This window comes from Momordica charantia, assembly GCF_013281855.1.
Source record: "Momordica charantia cultivar OHB3-1 chromosome 10 unlocalized genomic scaffold, Mcharantia_2.0 BLBB01000010.1, whole genome shotgun sequence".
Lineage (NCBI taxonomy): Eukaryota > Viridiplantae > Streptophyta > Magnoliopsida > Cucurbitales > Cucurbitaceae > Momordica > Momordica charantia.
Window position 1 is genome coordinate 19,807,001 of NW_028275158.1, and position 26,716 is coordinate 19,833,716.

At 34.9% G+C, this 26,716-nt stretch overlaps 2 protein-coding genes across 6 annotated transcripts; both read left to right on the top strand.

The window, feature by feature from the left end:
• Nucleotides 1-13,229: 13,229 nt before the first annotated feature.
• Nucleotides 13,230-15,195, top strand: LOC111020421 (non-specific lipid transfer protein GPI-anchored 7-like). Its single transcript, XM_088116859.1, has 3 exons — nucleotides 13,230-13,630; nucleotides 13,789-13,827; nucleotides 14,879-15,195. Exons 1-3 carry the CDS (start codon nucleotides 13,315-13,317, stop codon nucleotides 14,959-14,961), a joined length of 438 nt encoding a protein of 145 aa, XP_087972985.1. The 5' UTR covers nucleotides 13,230-13,314; the 3' UTR covers nucleotides 14,962-15,195.
• A 2,235-nt stretch (nucleotides 15,196-17,430) lies between these two features.
• On the top strand, nucleotides 17,431-21,281 carry LOC111020431 (Terpenoid synthases superfamily protein). Of its 5 annotated transcripts, XM_088119266.1 has the most exons (4): nucleotides 17,470-17,582; nucleotides 18,564-18,752; nucleotides 19,877-19,991; nucleotides 20,079-21,281. In XM_088119266.1, exon 4 carries the CDS (start codon nucleotides 20,173-20,175, stop codon nucleotides 21,082-21,084), a length of 912 nt encoding a protein of 303 aa, XP_087975392.1. In that variant the 5' UTR covers nucleotides 17,470-17,582; nucleotides 18,564-18,752; nucleotides 19,877-19,991; nucleotides 20,079-20,172; the 3' UTR covers nucleotides 21,085-21,281. The 5 variants fall into 5 exon arrangements, with proteins under 5 accessions (XP_022152802.1, XP_087975394.1, XP_087975392.1 ...); XM_022297110.2 differs by lacking the exon at nucleotides 18,564-18,752 and having other exon boundaries at nucleotides 17,431-17,582; XM_088119268.1 differs by lacking the exon at nucleotides 18,564-18,752 and having other exon boundaries at nucleotides 17,431-17,582; nucleotides 20,091-21,281.
• Nucleotides 21,282-26,716: the final 5,435 nt, after the last annotated feature.

A 26,716-nucleotide genomic window follows, 5' to 3' on the forward strand; every position in this document is an offset into this window, starting at 1 on the left:
TTCCATGTAATTGTTAGGGTGGATAATTAAGTAATTATTTATTATTGATAAGTAGTTAATTAATTTACTATTTACGGTTAATTTTCTATGACATGTTTTGTAAATTTATAAATTAAGAAAATGTATAAGTAGTCTAGGGGTGGCTCAAGATTATATGTGGCGTTAGACAAAATTTTAAAAGAGATACTTTGATGCGATCTATGATTTTTTTTTTCCGTTTGTTGATTACATGCTTCATTTTTAACCATATCGTTATCTATTGTTTTTGTTTCATATTTTGATTTGTCTGGTACCTGTCCTTTCTTATATTACTTTATATTAGAGATACAATAAATTTCTATATTTTATATTAGGTATCTATAAATGAATTAAATTTATCCAAACCATCAGGTTATGCGTATTAATTGAATGGTCGTTTATTCATATTTAAAATGGTATCAGAGCAAGAGATTATTTTCTATGGTATAACATACCCCGTATATTTATGGTAGAGTTTTTTTAAGAGAATTTTAAAATTTTTAATTGTGAAAAAAATAAATAAAAGGAGAAAAAATAAGAGTTATTCCTTATCGTATCATCCCTTATGGTAGAGTTTGTTGATGCTTAGGGGTTTTTTTCTATTTTTTATTTATTTTAATTATGATATCATCCCTTATGTGATGGTTAGGTTTGTTTGTTTTTTTGTCTTTTTTTTTTAACAGAAATTTGAAAGGTCACGATGATGAAGAAGAAAAAAAAGATAAAGAGTGACAAATTTTGAAAGGCGACAAATTAAAATAGAGAGTTATTCCGTCTATGGTTTTAAATATTGAGTAACTCCTTTTTCGAAAATTGGTATCTGACAAATTTATAGCGAAGCTAATTCTTTAGCTGTTTTGACTTATTAGTTAAATAGTATTTATTTCTTCCCTTAGGTTTATATATTTGCAAAGAGCCTCTTGATGATCTATTCCCTACTGATTGCATAGGTAAAGGGGTCTCCATGTCGGTCCTATCATTTTTTCTTAGTTTAATGGGCTTTTGTCCTATTTCCTTCCCAACAAAAAAAAAGCAAAAGGAAAAAATCTAAATCAAGAGAAATTTCCGGATTGATTATTTTTCTATAAAGATTTATATTTAATTGAAGATTTTTTTCAAGAGAATTATATATATTATTAGTTTGTATTTTCAATATTACAAGAACAACGAAATGTATGGAAAATATATTATTTTATATTCTAAATTACATTTATAGATAAAAACTAAAATAAATAGATAACAATATTATATGAAAAAGATGAGACCTTTTCGGATTGGGGGCCTTAGACGATCGCCTCACTCGTGTTTTTTCAAGATCCTCCAATTTTAATATAGACATGGATATAGATATAAAAAAATATATACATAATTTATGGCCGGTTTTTAATTAAAAATAATAGTAATTGGTTTTCAACTTGTAAAATAAACCTTAAATTTCCAACTAACAAAGACTTTTCTATGGCCTTTTCAGCGTTTTGTGGGGGAAATTTTGAATTGAAATATCAAACGAAATTTATTATAACGCGGTGTCAGGTTTCATTTCAGCCGCCTCTTCTTTCTTTTTTTTTTTAAATTATTTTTTTGAATAAAAAATCTCGTGATATTGGCCCATGGTTGACATTTTATTGATATTTTAATAAATATTTTATACACTCGCCAAATAAGTAAATAATTATATATATATATATATATATAACTCTAAAATCTAATCTATTTTCTAATTTTGTTTTTTTGACATCTAATTTTGCTTTTTAAACTTTAAAGTTATATTCTAATTGTTTATTAAGTTCTAATTTGAATTTAGAGTTCGAAATATGCATAGTATATAGCAACCCCGACATTATTTTTGGTATGGGTGTCATATATATATATGAAGTAATAATTAATGTTATAAATATAGCAATGGTCTTTTCTAATATGCTAATATAGCAAAAAAGGGGATGTTCATCTTAATCGAAAAAGTGAAAAAGTTAGTCGTATCCTAATTTTTTATTTTTTTTCGTTAAAATTTCTGTTTGACAAAATCATAAATACCTCTCTTATTGATTGATTTTAATTTACTCTATCTTTTTATCCAAATTTACTATATCTTTTTCTTTTTTCAAATTTATTTTTACTGTATCTTTCTAACGCCACATGTTTATGTTACGAAAAGAATACATTTTTCCCTTTGTTACTAATTTTTTTCTTATGTCATTGTCCTTGCAACAAACAAAAATGGTTAGTTTTACCATCCAAATGTAGAAACTGTTGGGATAAACACTTAAATTTATGGACCAATTATCCCCTCTTGTGTCAACCTAGTAGGAAATAACAAGTAAAAATAATAATCTAAACAAGAACAGGACACAAGCAGTAATTTTAATGTGGAAAAATCTCTCAATGTGAGGAGTAAAAAACCATGGACCGAAGTCAAAATCTCAACTATAATCAATAATGGGTACATCAAGTTCTCCCTAGCAACAACTAGAGGCATACAATAATAATATCTCGAGACAATAAATCTCGGTAAACAAAGGGAATAAATCGGGAAGAAAATTAGAAAGATCTCACTTAGAAAGTGACACCAACTACCCACTGTATCTGACTGTAGGCAGCTTCAAATGAAATCTCCACCGTCCAGATTGAAGACCCTCGTGTTACGAACACGCTGTCAAAATTTCACCTCGATCAAACCACGGATCGACCTCCGATCGTGCAAAAAACGTCACTGTACGGAATGAATTTCTTTTCCCTTTTTCTTTTATGTTTTCTCTCCTCGACTGCGTGCAGCATTTTCCCCCTCTCTCTCCTTGTGTCATACGGTTAGGTTAATAATATATATATATATATAACCCTAAAATATTAATGGCCCATGTGGGCCTTAAAGTTGGGCTTTTCACACAATGTGAAAAATACCCAACAAATCTCCCCCTTTTTCACTGTGTGAAAGAAATTGCCATCCCAGCAACGGAACGACAAAACTCAAGTTTTTCTCTTGGTAGATTCTTTGTCAACATATCGGATCCATTACGATCAGTATGTATCTTCTCAAGTTCAAACAGTCCATCATTGAAAGCATCTCTCATCCAGTGATACCTCACATCAATATGTTTCGTTCTCGAATGAAATGTTGAATTCTTACCAAGATGAATAGCACTTTGATTATCGCAGAATATCACATACTGTTGTTGCTTGAAGCCGAACTTCTGTATAAATCGCTTCATCCACAACATCTCCTTGCACGTCTCTGCTGCTGCAATATATTCTGCGTCAGTTGTAGAGAGTGCAACACACTTCTGTAGTCTTGACTGCCATGACACTGCACCACCTGCAAATGTCATCAAATATCCGGAAGTAGACTTTCGGTTATCTAAATCTCATGCCATATTTGAATCAGTGTAACCGGTAAGCACTGGCTTTCCACTTCCAAAAGTGAGCTTCAAATTGGAAATACCCCGCAAGTATCTTATAATCCATTTTAGTGCCTCCCAATGTTGTTTTCCTGGATTGGACATAAACCGGCTAACAACATCAACATCATAAACAATATCCGGTCTAGTACATACCATGGCGTACATCAAACTTCCAACTGCTGAAGCATATGGAACTCTGCTCATCTCTTCCTTCTCTTTATATGTAGAAGGATTTTGTTTGCTACTCAGTTTAAAATGATTGAATAGAGGAGAACTTACTGCTTTAGCCTTGCTCATGTTGAATCTTTCAAGTAGCTTATTTATGTAATGCTCCTGAGACATATACAATTTCTTGGATGCTCTGTCTCGTGCTATACAGATTCCAAGAATCTTCTTCGCTGGCCCCAAATCCTTCATGGCAAAGGATTTGCTCAACTGTTTCTTCAACGTGTCAATTCTAGAAATATTTCTGCCAACAATCAAAATGTCATAAACATAAAACAACAGTATAATAAAGTCATTATCAGAAAACTCCTGAACAAATACGCAATGATCATAAGTAGTCTTCTTGAAGCCTTGCTCCCTCATAACTGACTCAAACTTCTTGTACCACTGCCTCGGTGCCTGTTTCAACCCATAAAGACTTTTATTCAACTTGCACACAAGATTCTCCTGGCCTTTCTCCTCAAATCCCTCTGGTTGTTCCATATAAATCTCTTTATCTAAATCACCATGCAAAAATGCAGTCTTGACATCCATCTGCTCAACCTCCAAGTCAAGGCTCGCTGCCAAACCCATAACTACACGTATAGAAGACATATTTACAACAGGAGCAAAGATTTCATCAAAGTTAACACCTTTCTTCTGACTGAACCCTTTGACAACTAGTCTCGCTTTGTAATGCGGTCGTGAGGTGTGTTCTTCTTGTTTCACTCGATAAACCCACTTATTTTTCAGTGCGGTTTTTCCTTTAGGCAATTTGACAAGGTTAAAAGTGTGGTTTTCATGCAATGATTTCATTTCATCTTCCATTGCATCAATCCACTCTCTTTTGTGTTCATCTTCCATGGCCTCCTCATCTCAGGTTCTCCCCCATCAGTCAATAACACATACTCATCAACTGGATAACGTGTGGAAGAACGCCGATCTCTGGTAGATCTTCTAAGTGAAACCTCTGTAGGAACCTCTGCAGGAACTTCTGTTTCTGCCGGCTGTTCATGAACATCATCTACCTCAACCTGTTCTGGACTCTCTACTGTACCATCAAACTGATCATTCTGAACCTCATTCTCAGTTTGCGTAGTAGGTTGTGTCAAAGGAACTGAATTCAAGTCAATCAAAGCATCACTGTGCTGAAACTCTGTTTTATCTGTCTTCTCAATATCTTCTATGGTTTGGTCTTCAACAAATACAACATCACTACTTCTTATGAACTTCTTCTGTACTGGATCATATAGTTTATAACCGAACTCATCTTGGCCATAGCCAAGGAACACACATGGTCTTGTCTTTGCATCAAGCTTCGATCTCTCATCTTTAGGAACATGTACGAAAGCTTTACACCCAAAGACACGCAGGTGATTATAGGATATCTCCTTATCTGACCAAATTCTGTCCGGGACTTCAAAATTCAAAGGAACACATGGCGTGAGATTCAAAACATACACAACTGTGCTTAATGCTTCACCCCAAAACGATCTTGGCAACTGTGACTGTGAAAGCAAACATCTCACTCGCTCAACTAGTGTTCTGTTCATTCTGTCAGCTAGCCCATTCAATTGAGGAGTCTTCGGAGTCGTCTTTTGATGTCGAATACCATGACTTCTGCAATATTCATCAAAAGGTCCACAATATTCACCTCCATTATCGGTCCTGAGGCACTTCAACTTCTTACTAGTTTCTCTTTCAACAAGGGCATGAAACTGTTTAAACATTTGCAACACTTGATCTTTAGTCTTCAACATATAGACCCGAGTTTTCCTCCAATGATCGTCTATAAATGTCACAAAATATGAGGAACCTCCTAGTGTTTTTGTCTTCACAGGACCGCATACATCATAATATACCAGGTCAAGTATATTTGGCTGCCTTGAGTGTTGAGACGCCTTAAAGGAAACTCTAGTTTGTTTCCCAGCTATGCAATGAGCACATCTTTTCAGAGGTGCATTCTTTATACCAGAAAGATGATTTTTCTTGGCTAAAATCATCAATCCCTTCTCACTAATGTGATTGAGTCTCTTATGTCATAATTCAACACTCTTTTCATCATCTACCGTATTTATTGCAGAATCAATAACCATTGCCTGCATCAAATACATTGAGGTACACTTCTCTCCCTTAGCTACAATTATTGAACCTCTAGTAAGCTTCCATTTGCCATTGTAGAAGGTATTGCAGAAACCTTCGTCATCAAGCTTACCTGTGGAAATTAAATTCATGCGAATATCAGGGATATGTTTCACATTCTTCAAAACCAACGTAGTACCATTCTTGGTCTCCAAGTGCACATCACCAATACTGATGGCTTTTGCTGATCCATCATTACCCATCCTAACACAGCCGAAATCACCAGATGTGTAGGATGCAAAGAAGTCCCTCCTGGATGTAGCATGAATTGACGCGCCACTATCAATCACCCAATTGCTCTGTTGTGTTGCTAGATTAATAACATCTTCTCAAATAAGATAAGGAAATCCTTAGTAGCTACAACAACTCTATCTGCGTCATTACCATCATCATTTTTCTTTTCCTTACCTTTATCATTTTTATTTTCTCTCTTCAGTTGTCGACAATACTTCTTTATATGCTCTTTCATGCCACAATGATAACACTCAACATTCGATAACCGACCGCTCTTACTTTTGCTTCTGTCTCTACCCTTCGGACCTTTACTCTTACTCCTTCCCTTTCTTTCAGTAACAAGAACCTCTGACTGTGATGAAGAGCCCTGTGATTTTTTTCTCATCTCTTCATTTAAAACATTGTTTTTCACCATGTCCATACTTATTACTCCATTTGGGGCTGAGTTCGATAACGAAGTTCTGAAAGTCTCCCACGAGTCCGGCAATGTACCAAGAAGCCATAACCCTTGTATCTCATCTTCAAACTTAATTTTCATTCCAGCAAGCTGATTAATGATACCTTGGAATGTATTCAAGTGATCTGACATAGGTGTTCCATCTTGATACTTCAAAGCCATCATTTGCTTTATCAAAAACAATTTATTATTGCCAGTTTTCGGGGCACATAACGACTCAAGCTTGTTCCACATAGTCCGTGCATGTGTTTCTTCTCCAATATGATTTAGAATATTTTCTTCTACCCAATGTCTAATAAAGCCACAAACTTTTCTATGACACATTTCCCATTCTAAATCAGTTTTATCTTCAGGCTTCTCAAGTGAAAAAAATAGGAAGATAAAAATCCTTCACATATAAAACATGTTCCATCTTCCTTTTCCAAACTTGATAATTTGAGCCATTCAAAGTCACCATTCTACTTGTACTAGTTTCCATTGTTCAACACAAGGCCTAATTAATTTTTAACCACGCTCTGATACCACTTTGTTGGGATAAACACTTAAATTTATGGACCAATTATCCCCTCTTGTGTGAACCTAGTAGGAAATAGCAAGTAAAAATAATAATCCAAACAAGCACAGGACACAAGCAATTTTAACGTGGAAAAATCCCCTCAATGTGAGGAGTAAAAAACCACGGACCGAAGTCAAAATCTCCACTATAATCAATAATGGGTACACCAAGTTCTCCCTAGCAACAACTAGAGGCATACAATAATAATATCTCGACACAATAAATCTCTGTAAACAAAGGGAATAAATCGGGAAGAAAATTAGAAAGATCTCACTTAGGAAGTGGCACCAACTACCCACTGTATCTGGCTGTAAGCAGCTCCAAAAGAAATCTCCACCGTCTAGATTGAAGACCCTCGTGTTACGAACACGCTGTCAAAATTTCACCTCGATCGGATCACGGATTGACCTCCGATCGTGCAAAAAACGTCACTGTACGGAATGAATTTCTTTTCCCTCTTTCTCTTCTGTTTTCTCTCCTCGATCTGCATGCAGCTTTTTCCCCTCTCTCTCCTTGTGTCATACGGTTAGGTTAATAATATATATATAAAATCCTAAAACATTAATGGCCCATGTGGGCCTTAAAGTTGGGCTTTTCACACAATGTGAAAAATACCCAACAGAAACTAAAAAAAAAAAAAAAATCCAAAGGTGCATATAACATATGGTAGAGAGTTGAACTTAAAAAAAAAATTGTCATTTTCATTTATCTTTTTTTCCTCACCTTTTAAATTAAATAACACCATCTACTTTCAATAGTTCGATTAAATTGGGAGGTAGAAAATAATAAAATTAGTCGTTTATTCTCGTTTATGAGATGTCAAAAGAAAAAGAGAGATTAAAGAAGGGAGGTATGACGTTGTAGAGAGAGAAAAAGAAGACAATATGTTAAGGACAACAGTACCCGAGTACACCGCTTTGCTTTTGGTTTCACCCAAAAGACTTCATACTAATGAACATAATTGTCCTCTCTTATATAGCAATGATCATTCCTTTCTCTAGCCAATGTGGGACTTTGAAAAAGCGTCTAAGAGCCTATGAAAAAATCTATGGCCACGTGAGTGTGAGGAGCATTGTTCCGGAGCCTTTTTTTTTCCTTAAATAGTGTAAAAATGAATAACGAGACTAAAATGTTAAAGTTAACATAGCTCAATGGTAATTAACATATATCTCCAACCTAACGATTGTGAATTCGATCCTCACCCCAGGTGTTGTACTTTGATGAACCAAAAACTGTATTAAAGTTAATTACATATCTTACTTTTCCTAATAAACCTATTTCATTTTGATAAATATTTGAGCACATGATACAAACTTAAATATTTGTTTCACATATTTGATTTTGAAAACTATTTTTGAGTTCCGTAATTCAAATAATAGAAAATTTTAAAACAATGTTTTGACGCGGTAGTATTTTCTATTTTAAATTTGAAACTTCAAAAGATAGAATCACACTAAAAGGAATAGAAACTTTGATAAATATAGTATTCAATGTTATAAACTTATTTCATTTTTTCAAAAACGAAAATATGTAAAACATAGTACATAACGTTGTAAAATAATAAAATAATAATTGTATAAAATTTATAAAATATATGTTAATAAATTAATTAATAATATTTTAGATTGAACTAAATATTTAGTTGGTACTACCACACCTATTAGGCATCTATTTTCGAAAAAAGAAATATATATAGTGAGTTTGAATTTGAGGTCCACATGTTATTGTACTAAAAAAACATATTTTTTCTTTTTAAAATTGAGATGAAATTTTCAAATTGCTAACAAACAAAATACTAAAACATCGATATAATCCTATTTTTTGTAAAATCATTTATTTTTAGACTTTTCTTTTTTCAAAACTCCTAAAAAGAGATATCAATTATAGCTACCTGATATTTTGTAATATTCCTTTGCAAAAAAACAAAAAAGAAAAAAGAAAAAAAGAAGATATTTTTTAATATTTCAAGCCAAATATAATTTTGTCCTCTTCTCCCAATTATTTTCTTCATATATGTACACAAAAGCAAGGTCTGTGTCCTTTGTTTAATTATTCAGTCTCACAATTTGACCCAAAATTACGGGTTTGTTTGGATGTAATTTAAAAACTATTCTTTATATATATTTTTTAATAAAAGATCTCCCAAAAGATTTTTTCTTCAAATTATTTTAATTTTCTATCTGTTCATTACTTAAATAATATCACAAATTAAAGTATTTTTAATTTCAAAATAGAGGGAGAAGTTTGGGCTAAGTAGTTTGTTAATTATTTATTAGTCTTTAAAATGCATTAACTTTGAAGAATGGTCAAAAGTATGTTTGGTTTGAAACCAAGACCAACTTGTTTCACTTTGATAAGTCAAATTTTTACACTTTTATAATCACTTCTATTTTTGTTTTTCTATTTATTTTAAAATGAGAGAAATCATTGAAAAAAGTCTTTCCAATTAAAAAAATAAAAATGTTATTACTTAGTTTTCAATAAGTGTAGGTTGGTTCAATGTATTTTAAGAAATTATATGAAGACTTCTTAAAAAATATTTAGAACCTATTAGTAGTGAGGTTTGAGATGACCTTTTCAAGATTTAACACTTTAAAATAGAATATTTGGGAGTGTTTTTAAGTATGTTAAATTACAAAAAAAAAAAGATTTTTTTTTTAAATTTCACTATTTGTTTAAAAAATATTTCTATCATTTCAAAAGTTTCAATACTACTCTAGAACTTTTATTATAAACGTTTCAAAAATACTATTTGAATAGACATCTGTTACTATTTTGAACAGAAAATTAACGTGACAAAATTTGAAACGACATGACAATTACGTAGAAACTTGCCTGGATTAAGTTTGAAAAGAAAGGAAATGTGGGAGAAACCATTGTTTTTAAAAGAGTTAGGGCAAAATTTGGTAGACAATAAAGAAACAAACTCTCTTGATAATGGAGCAAGAAAACTTATAGGGGTGCAAAATTTGGATGTTAATTGTCACGTTGATTGCAGCTTCTACCACGTCAACTTTACGTTCGAAATATTAACGAATGTTTTCTCAAATTATATATTTGAAACGTTTATGAAAGGACAATGATATCATTGTAACTTTTGAAAAGATATGAGTATTTTTTATAATTTAGTATGTTAAGTATATTTAGAAATTTTCGGAACAACTTTCCAATATAAATATAACCAAACACCATAAAATTTTTGAAAAGTACTTTTAACCAGTGTTCAAAATGTCGATGTCGATGAAAATGTCGAGGTCCCAATTTTACGGACATGTCGATGTCGATGGATATTTCGGGAAAAATAATGGAAATTGTGGAAATTGATGGAAATTTTTTGAATTAGCAAATAAAACTTGAATTGTAGCTTAATTAGCCTATAATTGATCACCTTTAACCATTAAATGTAACAATATGACAATTTTACTTATGAAAATGTCGATATCGATGGAAATATCGAAATTTTTTTTTCCTTTCCTGAAGATTGATGAAAATTATTTGAATATATAAAGTAAATTTTAATTGTAATCTTTTGAATACTTCTTTAGTGTTTTTCATGGAAATGAGATAATTACCGACTTAGTTCCCAAGCACATTTCTAAATTCTAATTAACTCGTACATGTTTACTTTTTACCTACTTCTCTTTTCAAATTTGAATTTACACATTTTTTAAACACATTTTCAAATCAATCATCAATCTAACTTTTCAATCAGATTTACACAATTTCCAAACACCTCAACTTCGTGATTGTGTCATTCGTCTAAATTATCTACCAATAGGATTCATATGTGCTTCATATTCTACTCATTTGAGCAACTATCTTCAAAACTTCCAATCCATGATGACCTGAGAGAACTATTATAATTTATATCACAGTCATCAAGATAGTGCATTAGATCCTCCAAGATCATCTTTTTGGTATTAATTAAGCTACCTATTCTACTTCATGTTTCACCACTATTTGTATATAATAATATTTTATTTTTAAAAAATTCTATGATTATTTCAATCTTTATACATGTCAATATTTCACATATATTGTTCAATTGTATAACTAAGGACTAGATTGGATTAGAAATTATCAATAAAGCAAATTTCAAATCTTATTAGTTATATATGTCAATATTTCACATATATTGTTCGACAGGTCTCTCAACATTTTGAACCCTGCTTTTAACTGGTTAAACACATGTTCTTTCTTCCAAAAAGTCACCTCAAATTCAATCAAGGTAGGTTTGAGAGTATTTTTAAAGCAAATGCTCTTAACCAAAAGTATTTTAATTATAAACACTTGATAAAATGACTTTTATAAAAACTACTAAATAAAAAACTCGCTCTCACGTTTGATTCTACACTTTTGAAATTGCTTTTAAAGCATTTGCTAATTAAGAACTTAGACGAAAAGCATTCTATATCTATATAGTGCTTAACTCACAAAGCAGATTAAGTGCTTTTGACTTGTATCGAAAGCACTTTTACGTATATTCCGAACATAATGATTTTGAAAGGTAAATGATTTGAGTCATGACAAAAGCGTTTTTGATACTCTCAAACATAACTTAAATAAAGGCGTTGGAGGTTGAAACCAAACATGAAAGAGACTAGACTTCAAAGTAACATAAATGCACCTTCAACTAATTAGTAAAGCCATTCACACCATGTAGTTGTTATGAGTTGTTTCATATGTACTAGCTAGGGTTAGAAAAAGACCATTCCTTTCTTGTTGCACTTGTTCATTCATGGTTTGTTTGAGAGTGGATTCCAAGTAAATTATTTGTGCAAAAATACTTTCAATTAAGAACTTTAATAATAATAATAATAAAATAATACAATTCACTTTCATATTTGGTTTACACCGATCCTAAAAAGTATTTTACTGTATAATTGTTGTTCATTTTAACTGTTTTTACTTTGTTCTTTAAGCTCAAATAAATTCAAACATGATGATTTTGAATGTACAATACTTTTGGTCATGACAAATGTATTTTTTTAATCGTTTTAAAAGTACTTTTGACCTTGCCAATAATACTACGGAATATTTTTCTTTCCTTAGCATCAACAAAGGGCATGTTTTTTTCTCTCTCTTGAGGAGCAAATGCATTTGGACTAATAACTTGTTATTTAATAGAAAAAATAAATTTCTAATGGTTGTAGCATTGATACTATATAAATAAGGGACAAAAGGCTATAAAAGAAAAAAATAGTAATTAGAAAACTATTATTTCACTTATTCAAGAAATATTTTTTTTTGGCATTTATTGGAAAAAGATAGCTATGTCACTTTGGATTTAATGTTTCTTCACTAGTTAGCCTCACTTTATTTAAGTTTGAGAAACCAAAAAAAAAAAAAAAGCAATCGAGAAATATATAACAATTTTTTTTAAAAAATTCAACGTGTATTTGAATCCCTAATATTTTGATCGAAGACATATACTTATAACATAGGATAATAACCCAATTTCAATAATTCATTGGTAAGATTTTCATTAATAAAACGAATTTTTTTGAAGCAGTGAAAAGAAAAATTCTTAAAATATGGTTGTTTGAATTTTTAAATAAATAGAATTTCAAATTTCCTCTATTTTTATTTTCTTAAAGTAATTTTAAAAGACAAACATCATGGACGTATTCGAAAATTATTTTTAAAATAAGAACTTTTAATAAAGATTCATGAGTTATAACAGTTTATTAATAAAATAAAACTATACTCGAGAACAATTCATTTTGATTTTTAATATTTTGTCCTATGTTTTTTAAAATATTTTTTCCTCTATTTTCCAATCATACCTCTGGAACAACCTCACAAAGCATTTACCAATCTTAAAATTTTTTTCAAAGTACTTTATATTATTTTCAAACATTGAAATTTTGGAAAAAAAAATCTTAGATAATGACAAAAAGCACATTGACCGTATCATAAAAGACGTGGATAAACCAATATATAAATAAGAAAAAAAATACTATATTAAAGAAAATAAAATAAGACTTCCATGGTCAGCAAAATTAGAAACGTTTTTCCCTTTTAAATTAAAGGAATTTAATTTAATTTTCTCGTTAATTAAATATGTTAAGAATCTAAGTGGGAGTGGGATTAGCCATTAGGTGGGTACTAACGCCGTCACCGTTAAATTGCGCGTGAAGTACACGCTCCAATGAATCACGTGAGACGTTCCGTTTAAAGTTACGTCTTCGTCTGTGTTACCTTACCAATAAATTTCGATTTATTTCTAATTTTCTATGAAGTCCTAAACGAAAGAGGCAAAAAAAGAGAAAGCAGAGCGTTAGCAAAAAGCGACGTCGTTTTGATACATGGCTCGCAGGCAGATCTCCGTCGCGAACGCCGCCGTGGTCATCATGGCGGTGGTGGTGGCCGCCGCTGTCTTGGCGGCGGAGCAGATACCGGACTGTGCTGAGAAGTTGACGGCGTGCGCGTCGTTCTTGAAGTCCGATAACCCGCCGGCGTCGTGCTGCGATCCGATCAAGGAGGCGGTGGCGACGCAGCTTTCGTGCCTCTGCAACCTCTACACCTCGCCGGATTTCTTGCCATCGCTCGGCGTTAATCTCACCGACGCCATCCATCTCAGTAAAGCCTGCGGCGTCCCCGTCGATATCAATAAGTGCAAAAGTAATCGGTTCTTCTTCTTTTTTTTTTTTTTTTTTCCGATCTGTTTTTGTCGGCGGTCGATTGCCGGCGGATTTTTTTGCTTCGATTCGTTCAATTTTGAGCTTCTTCTTCTTCTTCGATTTTTTGTTAAAATTTCTTTTGTGCTTTGCCTGTAACAGCCTCTGCTCCGGCGCCACAGCAAGGCGGTCCACCGGCAGGTAAATTTTCCGAACTTCTTTGGGTATTTTCGTCATTTCATAATTTCGATTTTCTGCATTTGGAGAAATTTGTGAATTTTCTTCCTACCCTTCACATATGAGTCTATGACAGCTGGACTTTTTGATTAATAAGTTAATTGATGTTTTTCTTTTTTAAAAAAAATAAATTTTTTTCTTTTTTCAAATTTAGTTAAGAATTGAGATGAAATTGTGGAGGAGCAAGTATAATTTTTTAAAATATAAAATAAAAAACAAAATCATTATAGAACTACCTAAAATATTCACGCTTTTTTAATGAAGCAAATGGTCTACCCCAAATGTTTTTATTTTAATGTGAAATGGGGAATTTTTAAGCATTTTTCTATTCTGAAAAATATAATGTATTCTTTTTCTTTTTAAATTTGTGTTTTTCAAATATTTTGAAAATTAGAGTAGTTTTGCTGATGTATCGGTCAATTGGAAAGAAATACGATTGTTTTTTTTTTAATAAATAAACATGTTTGTGGAATAGATTATTTTAAAAAAATGTTAATGAAATTATTTGATGAATAAAAACAATGAATTGGTCTATTTTAGAAATTTCACATTTTTAAATATAATAATTCCAACGATCCTTTAATTTTTCTCTTTAATGTAAATAACTCTTCTTTTTAGAATAAAATAAATTAAGACTTTTGATTGAGCAAATTTCTGGATTATTTTGCATAAACCAAACACAATGGTGCCCACTTTTAGACTTTATAATGGTTTTTCACATCAATTGACAATCCAATGAAAACGAACATTTCCAAATTCCAACTATTTTTAATATTAATATGAATTTATTTTAATTTCTATACTTTTATAATGTCTATTTTGATTCTATACTTTTAAATAAAAAGTGATATTTGATCTCTATTTATAAAATTTTAAACAAATTTCAAGAACAGCAAACAAACATTTGCTCCCAAAATGTAAAAAATAAAAACAATAAAACAGATTAAGGGCATAATCTTTCCAGTGCTATACGTCTGAATTATGAAATGATATTTTGTGATCAATTTTGAAACAGTTCCTGGAAATGATGCTGAAAGATTTGCATCGACTGGATTTACATCTCTACTCCTCTTCGTAGCTTTCCTAATATTTTATTAGGATGAGTTGATTTAGGGCATAATCGACCAAACTTTTTAGAGTAAATAACATTGAGCTTTCTATGTACTTTAGGAGTGATGTGAAAATGAGACTCCGAGCATTTGTTTGCTTTGTTTTATTTGTATGTTTGGTCCCTTTACCACAATATTTATTTGATTTAAAACGATTGTGTAATAGTCATGCTGATTTGATCACTTACAATAATGCGATACTTTTCGTATTCTATTTTACTTATTGATCAGCTCCTATCCTACCACATATATAGTACATTTTGTTTTGGCCGTTATTTTTCATTTATTTTGTACTATTTAAGAATAATATATAGTTATAAGTAATTATACTAAACTATATATAGAACACAGAAATGATTCTAAAGTGATATATGAAACAAGTTTCTATAAGATAGAATTTTGTCACTGGCATAGATGTTATAGTACAAGAGACAACTATAATTTTTAAAAAATACAAACACTTACTTTTAACATTAATGCAGCAATGGAACTAGATTTGATGAAGAATAATGCTAGTCGTCATACTAAGGAAAAAAACACGTCACTTCATCATCTAATTAACAAAATTAATAGAAGATACTATATAACATCATAATTCAAAATTTAATGACATAATTAAAATTTTTTAAATTTTAGGGGTCAAATAAATACAATTATTAAAATTCATTAACTAAATTTATGTTTTAACCTAAGTATAAATAGAAATGTTAATGTTTGATGAATTACTCGTAGGATATTATCATATGTTAGTATTCATTGCAAAATATAATTCTTATCGCGTAGTGTTAGAATTAAAAAACAGAATGACTCCAAAAGATTAAGAGAAAAAAAAAAGCATTTTTTAAGGGTAAAGCTTATAACTTTTAAAAAGTTAACATTGAGATAATTATTTGAATTAGACTAAAGCATGAGAGGATTGTTTGCTTTCTACATTATTTTCGTTAATATTATTTAATTCATTAAAAAACAAAAAACCATTGTTCTAAATTAATAATAGTAAAAAGCCAAGGTTGCGGGTGATCAAGAGGGCCAAGAGACATTGTAAAAAAGAAAGAAAAAAAAAACTTATTGAGCATTATTACAAGTATTTATAGAAAAAATAATAACCGACCACAACTTACTACTTACACAGATATGCTTCAAATTCTCTCTAACTAACACCAAGAAACACTCATGTTTGCAATAGTCCGATAACCCTTTCGTTTTCCTTTTTATATTTTTGAAAATTAAACTTAGAAATATTACTTTTCACCTATGGGTTTCTTTTATTTTGTTATATAGCTTTTATGAACTTTTTCAAAATCTAAACTAAATTTTGAAAACAAAAAATAATAGTTTTTTTTCTATACAAAGATTTACTTATTCTCTCTTTTAGTTCATGTACTTTGGAAATATCTCATTTGGTTTTAGAGATGCTCGTAATTTCAGATGTTAGATGTCCGACATCTTTAGATAACCACGTTTTTTTCGTAGAAATATTTTTATTGATATCCGAGAATATTTGTATAGCCACGTTTGAAGATTTATTCTTAGGAATGTGTTAAATTTATATAATGTTCCAAAAATGCCCCATAAATATTTATATAATTTATAAATTCATCTAATATAATAGATTTATTTGAATTAATTTAATACTTTTATTTTTTATATGTTATTTTTTAGAACAAATTAATTCATTATTAATTTAATATAAGTTTGATTTTCAACTTTAATAGTTTAGGACAATTATATAATTTATGTTATCTTGGATAAAATTTATTTATTCTATCATCACATTATATTTCTTTAAGATGAAAAATATCATAGGTATGTTGGCTGAAAAAAAAGTGTTGCTTTACAATTATATATTTATGATAATAAATATTATTAATAATGTAATTCCTTCACCATATAAAAATAAATGGATATATTATATAATTTAATTATAGTTTATTTTACATGTAAATCTAATGTACAAATATACTTAATAGCATAAAGTTATTTATTAAACGATGAGTATATTAATTTATTTTAATTATAAATTTAAAAATAAAAATAAAGAAATTTTTTAGAAAAAATTTAAAAAAATTGATGAAAGAAAATATGTGGAGAAAAAAATTGAGGGCAAAAATGTAAAAAGTAAATACCCTCATCACGGGAATCTTGGAAACTCGTGTTTCAAAAGGGCATCCAAAACTCGTAAGATATCTATGGATATTCTAGGATACTCGGACATCTCGAGATATTGGAGTATCTTAGTAAAACAAACGTGGAAATACAAATGCCTCGTCTCACGAGAATCTTGGATTCTCATGAAACAAAGGCCCTACAGAAAATAATCATTTCTGTCTCTAACCTCAAAATATCTATTTTAGTACTTAATTTTTTTTAAGTAATTATTTTGGTTATTGCTTAATCAATCAAGGTTGGAAGTATAACGATGAAAAATAGTTATTTTGAGAGTACGAAGACTAGAATAAAATAAAGTTCAACTGTTCATCAAAATAATATTTGAATTGAAAAAAAAAAGAATAAAATACTTTGTTTCTCTTCTGCTCTGTGTTCTCTCACTCTACCTCTTTTTCCACGTTCAACTCGAATCTGCAGCAGACGAAGCCCTGTTTGTCAGCGGTACGCATACCCTTTTATCATTTTTTGCTTTTAATCCGATAATCAATCAATTTCCACTTCTTTCCCCAAGTTCAAGAATTCATTTTCTGGGTTTTGATTCTGTTGCCCTAGCGTTTATGCCATATCTTTGGGATCAATTTTTGACGATTTTGTATGTATTGAATCTACTATGATTGCATTCTAAGACTGCTCTTTTCAATTTGGAGGAGGGTCTATTGCGTTCCGCACTGGTATAAATTTAGGCAAATCTGAGTTTCTTCTTGTGGGTTTGAAGAATGGGACGATGAATTTAGCTGCTTTTGTCTATCCTCTGTCATGCGCTGTAATTTGATAAATTATAATTTTAAATTTGGGAGATTATGTACAGGCAGTATGGATCTTTCTTAAAATTTGAACAAAACCAGTTTTCTTCCCTGTTAGATAGTGCGACTATTTTAGCTAAGGCTTGCTTTTCAGTTTTGGTTATCTGAAAATGAGTGCGAGATTGTGATTATAGATCAAAATTACAATATATGGATTAGAAACTTAATGGCAGTTTTTTTTTTCTTGCTTTTTTAGTGGGGGTTGGGGGCTTGCAAAAATGTCTCTGTTGTCCAATTTTTTAGTATATTAGTTGATTCTAACTTTAGGTATGTAAACTGTTCGTGAGTGTTCGGGCTAACATATACACACCCGAGACAATTTATCTGACCTTGCTACATCTGGTTTCCAAGTTAACTCATAGGATATTAAATTCTAGGTAAGTGACCACCATGATCTGAATCCATTTCCTTTAGCCCTTTACTCTTTACATGGGTTCTTATTGACCACTAGGCTAATCCACGATGGTTGATGTTCTAACTATCAATTGAAAATGCATATGTTTTTCATACGTCAGTTCAATTGATGTTGATTTGTAATCAGACTTTGTTTTACTCTGCATCCTCGTTATGCGTCGCAAGTCGTTAGTGTAATTAATGGGAAAAAAATTTATGTACAAAGAGAGCCCAAGAGATGTGATGAGGAGTATACAAGGAAGGGTAGGGAGAAGTTTTACCAACATAAACAACTTGATAACCCAAGATAGTTTCGTTCTACTCATTTCGTTGATGAAGAACAGAGGTTGCAGTTGGATCCGTGTGATTGGAATTGGTAAACAACATGACTGTTCATTTGTCTGAAGATTTGGAAGTAAGTTATAATTGGAAATTTGTGTGCAAAATTTTGAATTGATTTTCCATAGTCCTATAGTTCTCCTGATTCTTGATTAAACATTAACTAGTCAGTATATTCCTCTATTTGGCATTCATGCTAACATTAGGCTGATTGCCACAGTTGTCTTTAATGTATAGTTAACTTTTACAGAATAAGCACAAGAAAGAAATCATTATGTTTTCTTTTTTTTTTTCCGTATACTTTTACATAGTTTTTTTTCTTTATCCTTCTGGTTTCTGCTTTAACAGTATCTCGGACATCCTTGAGGAGTTTTTTCTTCTCTCCTATTTCTTTCTTTATCCTCCTGGCTTCTGCTTTAACACTATCTCAAACTTCCTAGAGGGGATTTTCTTCTCTTCTATAGGATTTGATAGTTTATCAACTTTGACATAAATCTTCTGTGTCTTCTTGGTTCAGTGTGCTTATTATTTTTGTAGGCTTTGGCTGAACAATAATAATTTGCAATGATCCCCTTAAAAGTTAATCATTTTCTTAATTTTATTAAGAATTTGTTTGATGGAGGTGAAATTTTGCTGTGGAATATATTTGCCTTGGACCTTTCTTTGCCCTCTCCTTGTATATACATGTAATTGATGTGTTTATGATTGGAAAACAATGAATGCATACCGCTTACCTGCTAGTTTGGGCAGTGGTGGTAAAATTTGTTAAGATATTATAGCCTTTAGTTTGAATCCACGAAGTATGGACTTCGACACGAACAAGACACAATATGGATACGGTGGCATGTCATTTTTGGGAAATTTGGACTCCAAATTTATTTGGCATATGTTCTTGAACTGTTTGGCAAATGTTTCTGATGTGTTTGACAAGTGTCCTGCACGCGTTTGATGTGCTTTATAAGCGTTCAACAATTGTCAATATGCTTTACAAGTATTTCACATATGTCAGAGTGTTCTATGAGTATAAACACAAATACATTTGCCAAACAGTATCGTGTATGTGGTTATACAGGCTTAAGTGTATTTGCTTCTATCAACACAAATACATTATCCACACTTAGTGTATTTGCTTATGTTCTTTGTGTCGTGTATATGGATTATCTTGCTGAATATGACCATAGCACAAATGATGTTATACAGGCTACTACAAGTCAGTCGGAGGCAGCTTTCTAATATCTCGAAGCCGGCATGTTTGTTTTTGAAAACGAGGTCCTCTGTAGGAGGGAGGCATAACAATTCTTTTCTCCGAAAGAAGGTTGGAATTGTAGGATTTGTTTCAAATTGTTAAGTTCTTTAGAAAGGAACTCATTTGTTTGTTTTTATTTGATTTTGAAATTATTAGGTGACTGCTCAGACAATCAGCGTGGAATTTTTATCCCTGATCCGTTAGGGGAGATTAAATTTTATATTGCAGCTGGAATGACTTCTTGGATGTGATGAATGGCACTTTTGCATCCAGTAGCTTACGTGCTGCTTTCTCGCACTGCGTACAGCAGGTGCGAAGCTATGACTACCATCACTACCTTTGCCTCCTCGAACTCCCCCCTTCAATGAGGAAGGCTGCATTCGCACTCCGAGCATTTAATGTCGAAACGTCGAGAGCCATGGACGTTGCTTCTGATCCCAGGATAGGTCTTATGCGCCTTGTGTGGTGGCAGGAAGCTATTGACAAAATATATGCCGGTAAAAAGATTGAACATCCAATAGCCCAAGCCCTTTCATCTGTGGTCTCTGAGAACAAAATTAGCAAACTGTGGATGAAAAGGTCTGTCGAAGCTCGGATTAACGATGCGAGATGGGAGGACACCGACATTCCAGGAACCATTGATGAGCTAGAGAAATATGCTGAGGATACTGCATCAACACTAATCTACATGACCCTTCAGGCAGGTGGCATAAGGTCCACAGTAGCCGATCACGCAGCATCTCATATTGGTAAGGCAGGCGGGTTGCTTTTGTTGCTCAAGGCATTACCATATCATGCTACTCGAAATCGCCATTCTTCTTACATTCCCGTTAAAGTGGCTGAAAATCACGGCTTGTTGGCGAAGCAGGGAGGGCGTTTCGAGATACAGTTAGACTCAAGAGAGAGCCTATGCGATGCGGTTTTTGAGATGGCTTCTGTAGCTAATGCTCATTTGCAGAAAGCTCGAGACCTGGTCGGAACGGTACCGAAGGAGGCTCTGCCTGTACTTTTGCAGGCTGTGCCTGCTCAAGTTCTGTTGGATTCTTTAAGAAAGGTACATTTTGATGTGTTTGATCCAAGGTTACAACGTGGAGTTCTGGGAGTTCCTCCTTTGTGGTTTCAACTGAGATTGAAGTGGTCTTCTTGGAGGGGAAAATATTAAATTTAGTTTTATTTATTTTTGGGAAACTCATTTGTTAAACCCAATTTTGATCTTAAATGTTTGGTCTCATCGAATTGAGTTTCTAAATTTAAATATGTGATAGAAATTAATACCCTCAATTAGTTTTCCATCTTTTGGACAATTTGAGATTTTGTGAGATTAATGTTGGTTCTTTTGAACGTGTCGAATATTTTTTAGCTGGATTTGAGCATTTTATTGTCAAGTTTGAGCGCCTTAATTGGTTTATTTTAGGTTACTTTTGTTACCATATATATATATAGCTAGACAGGTGTGATTGATTTGATGAATGATCTACCTCCATAAGATGTGACGTATCCGGGGAACTATTGTGAGCTCACTGCTTGGGTTGAGATATACTTACTACCCACGGATGACAAAAAAATCTGCGGGATCCGATCTTTGTGGGTATCCAACCTGATCGGGTCGGGAATCCCCGGTTTGACCAGGGACGGGGTCAAATTGGGGATCCCAATCGGGGTCCCCAACGAGGATGAAGAAGTTCTCCTCGCCCCGTCCCCGTTTAATATTTTAATATATAATAATATTAATATATATTAATTTTAATAATACTTCTAAAATTTTTTAACTTTAAAAAGTCCAAGCCCAATGCCTATTTTTTCTTTTACTTTTAACATCCATAAAATAAAAATAATAAAAAAAATAAAAATTAAAAAAATTTATCGGGATGTAGATCGGAGAATTCTCACCCCGTCCCCGCACCCAAAATTTCAAGGACGGGAGTGGGGATGGGGGAAAAATTCCCCAACGGGGCAGGGATGGGGATAGCCCCTCGATCCCGTCCCGCCCCATTGCCATCCCTATTACTACTTATGGAGTCCACATGGAAATCAGCACTAAAATTAGCCGGTAGGTGCAGAATTTTCCCAAATAAATATGGAACAAGGTTCACTTTGAGGTATGCAATCTAATCTTATTTGATCTAGAATAGTTCTAAGCATAAGAGAATCTTTGACTAGTACCACATCGGTGTTTAGTTTCTTGTTCATAGGTGTTCCAATAAAAGTCTATTGGACGAATTACACTGTCGTAGAAAAGCTAGATTCTCGAATGCTAGTAGTTTGATGGTTCGTGCGTTTGACACATGTTTTGACATTGTGTGTCCATAACTGAAAAAAGAAGAAAAAGACAAATTATTTCTAATCTTAGTCTCATTTCTCTCTATTGTCATTGTATATTGAACAAGAGATATCTGACCATATAGTCGTATTTGTGCTTTCAAAATATAATTTGGGGCCATCGTCAATATTATACTTTTTTATTTTATATTTTACATATATAATGGAAATCATGTAATGATTGAATAGCCAACATTCAACTCGATTTTTAATTAATTAATAAAATTTTAAAATAGATTGAATCATCTCAATTAATTGATCTCTTAATTATCTCTAAGACATGGATTATTACCTATCAAATGGGATGACAAGAAAAATATTGAAAAAGTAAATATAACCACAAAGTTGAATTAATTTCAGCGTGAAAAGTTTTATTACCATATTCTTACACTTCATTTAAAATTTATTATATGTCACTGCAACTAGTAAGGAGTAACAAGTCAAGAACCCAATGTGACAAATCATTTATAGATATAGAAATGAGTTTCATGATATGACATTTTATTTTTAGTAATGTAGAAATCTAGCAGTCACATTAGTTGAAAAATATGAATTTGAGGCTGGTTTAGAAAGAAGGAGAAAGAATTAGGACTAATCTTAATTTTGAATGTCAAGTTGTAGCTTAAGTAATGTTGGGATAGAATTTTGTCACTGTTTTTAGAAAGTACCAACAAATATTTTGTAACATTAGATTTTTGTTTATCTCTAGTTAATGGTAATTAAAATATCTTTAGTTTTCGTAGGATGATAATTAAATATTTTAATTTTCAAATTTAAAAGGGATAGTTTACTGAGGAAAAAAAGCCAAGTTAAGTAATGCAATATGTTGGTAGTTACAACCAGAATGGACACGTATAAACACCTTCTCAGTTCTGACTCATAAGAAGGTAGTAAATGGACCCTCCATATCCACTGATCTGATCCAGGCCGAACTAAGATGAACAATCCATATCAACCGACCTGAGGAATCCGATCTCAGATTCGACCACCGACCTAGTCGTAACCGCCCATCGGAACGACTCTGTTTGGGGATGGAAAATACCCTGGACACGTGGAGGACCCCTATTGGTGCTCCAAGATGGCCCATGAGTCATGCCCAGCTCGGATAGCCGAGATGGCTGCCACCAACGTCGGCGAAAGCTAAGTATGAGGGCTGAGGTGAACCTGGCCCAGGTCTGACCTACCAGGGAGCTAAGTAGGGGCCGATGTGAGCAACTGTCTGCGGCGTGATTACCGGGTGTAACCGTTGGTCCCGAGATTACCGGGTGTAACCGACGGTCCCGAGATTACCGGGTGTAACCATCGCGAGATTAGCGGGACTACCACCCATAAGTAGAGGACCTCACTCCACGATCAGGTACGATGATTTCTGGCTTCGAACTAAACTTGGAATCCGACCTATACTGACTTGATCGTCGGAGTGCTCACCTTTTTGTGCAGGTCCGCCCAAAGGTTCAGGTCGGTACGGAGGCCGAGTTCGAGCTACAATCAGGAACACACTGTTGTGCACATCTTTGCATAAACATTTGGCGCCGTCTGTGGGAACGACTGACAATCTATGTCATCCCAATTCCTTTAAACCAACACGCGAGTGAACATGGTTCAACCAGCGAATTCGACCAATATGGCGGATCGAAGGACTCTAGCTGCCAGCGATGCCCACCAGAGGGAGGTCGGAGCAGCGGCGGTAGAGGGGCAAGGTCACGACGGCCTAGCAACGGAACCTCTCCGCAGGTCGGCACGGATCACCGCGCCTACCCTACCGCCTGCGCAGCCGAGGACGTCCAGGGCCACCCGTGGCCGAGGTGGGACCTCTAAGAAGGGCGCCCGGGGTCCAGCCCTGGCTCCAACAAGCGAGAACTTTGATGCGCTCCAGAGAGAGATGGAGGCAATGCGCACACAAATACGCTCCATGGAGGCAATGTATAACGAAATGGTGCTGGCTGCAGGCGCAGGGTCCCGATCTGAAAATCGAGTGACGCGCATGGACGTACGCGAGCAAAGGGGTTCCCACCTCGGCCCAGCCGAGGAAGAACGTCCCGAAGACAACGAGAGTGAGGGGTACACTCGCCAGAGGGGAGACCTCCGTGAGCATCTCAACAGAAAGAGAGGCTCGTCTCTCAGAAAAGGGCAGTCACCATCCCGCTCCCACAGGAGCTCCAACCAGCAGGCTGAATCCTCTTACAATCCCGCAGGGATAATCACAAGGGAGGAGTTCGACCAGCTGAGGGGGGAGCTCGATGCTCAGGTGGAGGCCTTAAAGGCCAAATGTGAGCAGAAAGACGATTCACTGAACGACGGCGACTTCGGAGAATCTCTTTTCACCTCGGACGTTTTGGAAGCACCAATCCCTCCGAAGTTCAAAGCTCCTACCGTGAAGCCTTATGACGGGACGAAGGATCCCAAGGACTATGTTGAGGTCTTTGAAGGCCTCATGGACTTCCAAGCGGCATCAGACGCAATCAAGTGCCGCGCCTTCCAGATTGCGCTTACTGGCAGCGCGCGATTGTGGTACCGGAGATTGCCAGCCAGGTCGATCTCGACCTACTCTCAGCTGAGAAGGGAGTTCCTCGCCCAGTTCTCTTCTCGGCACTATGACAAAAAGACAGCGACCCATCTCGCCACCATCAGGCAGAAGGAGGGTGAGACGCTGCGGGAGTATGTCACCAGATTCCAGGAGGAACAGTTGAAGGTTGCACACTGCTCCGATGATTCGGCCATGTGCTATTTCCTCACCGGTCTAGCCGACGAAGCCCTCACGGTGAAGCTTGGAGAGGAGGCCCCGGCCACCTTCGCCGAGGTACTCTAGAAGGCGAAGAAAGTCATCGACGGACAGGAGCTCCTCCGAACCAAAACCGGCCGACCTGAACGAAAGATCGGCCGGGGCAGAAGTGGAAAAGATGAAAGGACAGATCCCAAGTCCAAGGACAAGGGATCCTTCTCCAGTGGCCGACCTGAGTATTGAAGGGTGGAGAACGGACCTAGCAGGAGCCGACCTTACAAGCGCTTCACCCCAACCACGATTCCAATTTCCGAGATCCTAACGAACATCGAGGATTCTGGAATGGAAAAACTACTCAAGCGTCCGGAGAAACTTCGGGGAGCCCCGGAGAGGCGCAGCAAGGGCAAGTATTGCCGCTTCCATCGGGAGCACGGCCACAACACGTCGGACTGCTGGGAATTGAAGCGCCAAATTGAGGATCTAATTCAAGACGGCTACTTCAAGAAGTTCGTGGGAAAGCCCAGGCGCGCCGACCGACCTGCGGTCATCAATACCATTTTTGGAGGGCCAAGCGGGGGTCAATCCGTACATAAAAGAAAGGAGTTAGCCCGTGCAGCCAGGAGCGAGGTGTGCATCATCAGGGAGCAGGGGCCGACCTGCCCAATCACCTTCGACGGTGCAGACTTGGAGGAGGTCCACCTGCCCCACAATGATGCCCTTGTGATTGCTCCCTTGATTGATCATGTGGTGGTCAGGAGAGTGCTGGTAGACGGGGGCGCATCTGCTAACATCCTGTCCTTACCGACCTACCTCGCCTTGGGCTGGACGAGGTCGCAATTGAAGAGAAGCCCGACGTCGCTGGTTGGGTTCTCTGGAGAATCGGTAGTTGACTCGGGTCACTCAAATGGCCGAGTTCGTGGTAGTTGACGGTAGATCAGCCTATAACGCCATCTTTGGGAGACCCATCATCCACTCATTTCGGGCCATCCCCTTAACACTTCATCAAGTTTTGAAGTATTCCACCCCCAATGGCGTGGGCACGGTCCGAGGAGAACAGACCGCTTCGAGGGAGTGCTATGCCGCCGCACTCAAAGCCTCATCGGTCTGCGCCCTCGAAACTCTCAGGGACGGGACGCTCGAGTTCGAGGCCGACCTGCCGAGGAAGGAGTTTGCCGCACCCACTGAGGAGCTCGAGCTTGTTCCTCTGCTTAGTCCCGAGAAGCAGGTAAGCATAGGAACCAAGTTGGGGGCCACCGACAGAGAGGAGCTAATCCACTTTCTCAGATCCAACTCGGACGTCTTTGCGTGGTCCCATGAGGACATGCCTGGCATTGACCCGCGAATTATGACGCATCGCCTCAGCATAGATCCATCATTCCGACCTGTGAAACAAAAGAGAAGACCTATAAACAAGGAGAGAAGTGATGTAATTGTTGAGGAAGTTAACAAATTTTTGAAAGCTGAATACATAAGAGAAATTTCGTATCCCGAGTGGCTCTCCAATGTTGTATTAGTTAAAAAATCTAACGGCAAGTGGAGAATGTGCGAAGATTTTACGAACTTAAATAAGACATGTCCGAAAGATTGCTTCCCACTGCCGAGGATTGATCAGCTCGTGGACGCCACAGCCGGGCACGAACTGCTCACCTTCATGGACGCCTACTCTGGGTACAACCAAATCAAGATGCATGTCCCGGATGAAGGTCATACCGCTTTCATAACAGACCAAGGTCTGTACTGCTACAAGGTCATG

What these genes read in the sequence shown, in the direction of transcription:
- LOC111020421 (XM_088116859.1), top strand. Translation starts at nt 13,315, where the DNA reads ATGGCTCGCAGGCAGATCTCCGTCGCGAACGCCGCCGTGGTCATCATG. An exon ending in CGATATCAATAAGTGCAAAA is followed by an intron (nt 13,631 to 13,788) that starts GTAATCGGTTCT and finishes TGCCTGTAACAG; the next exon opens with CCTCTGCTCCGGCGCCACAG. An exon ending in GCAAGGCGGTCCACCGGCAG is followed by an intron (nt 13,828 to 14,878) that starts GTAAATTTTCCG and finishes ATTTTGAAACAG; the next exon opens with TTCCTGGAAATGATGCTGAA.
- LOC111020431 (XM_022297110.2), top strand. Translation starts at nt 20,173, where the DNA reads ATGAATGGCACTTTTGCATCCAGTAGCTTACGTGCTGCTTTCTCGCAC.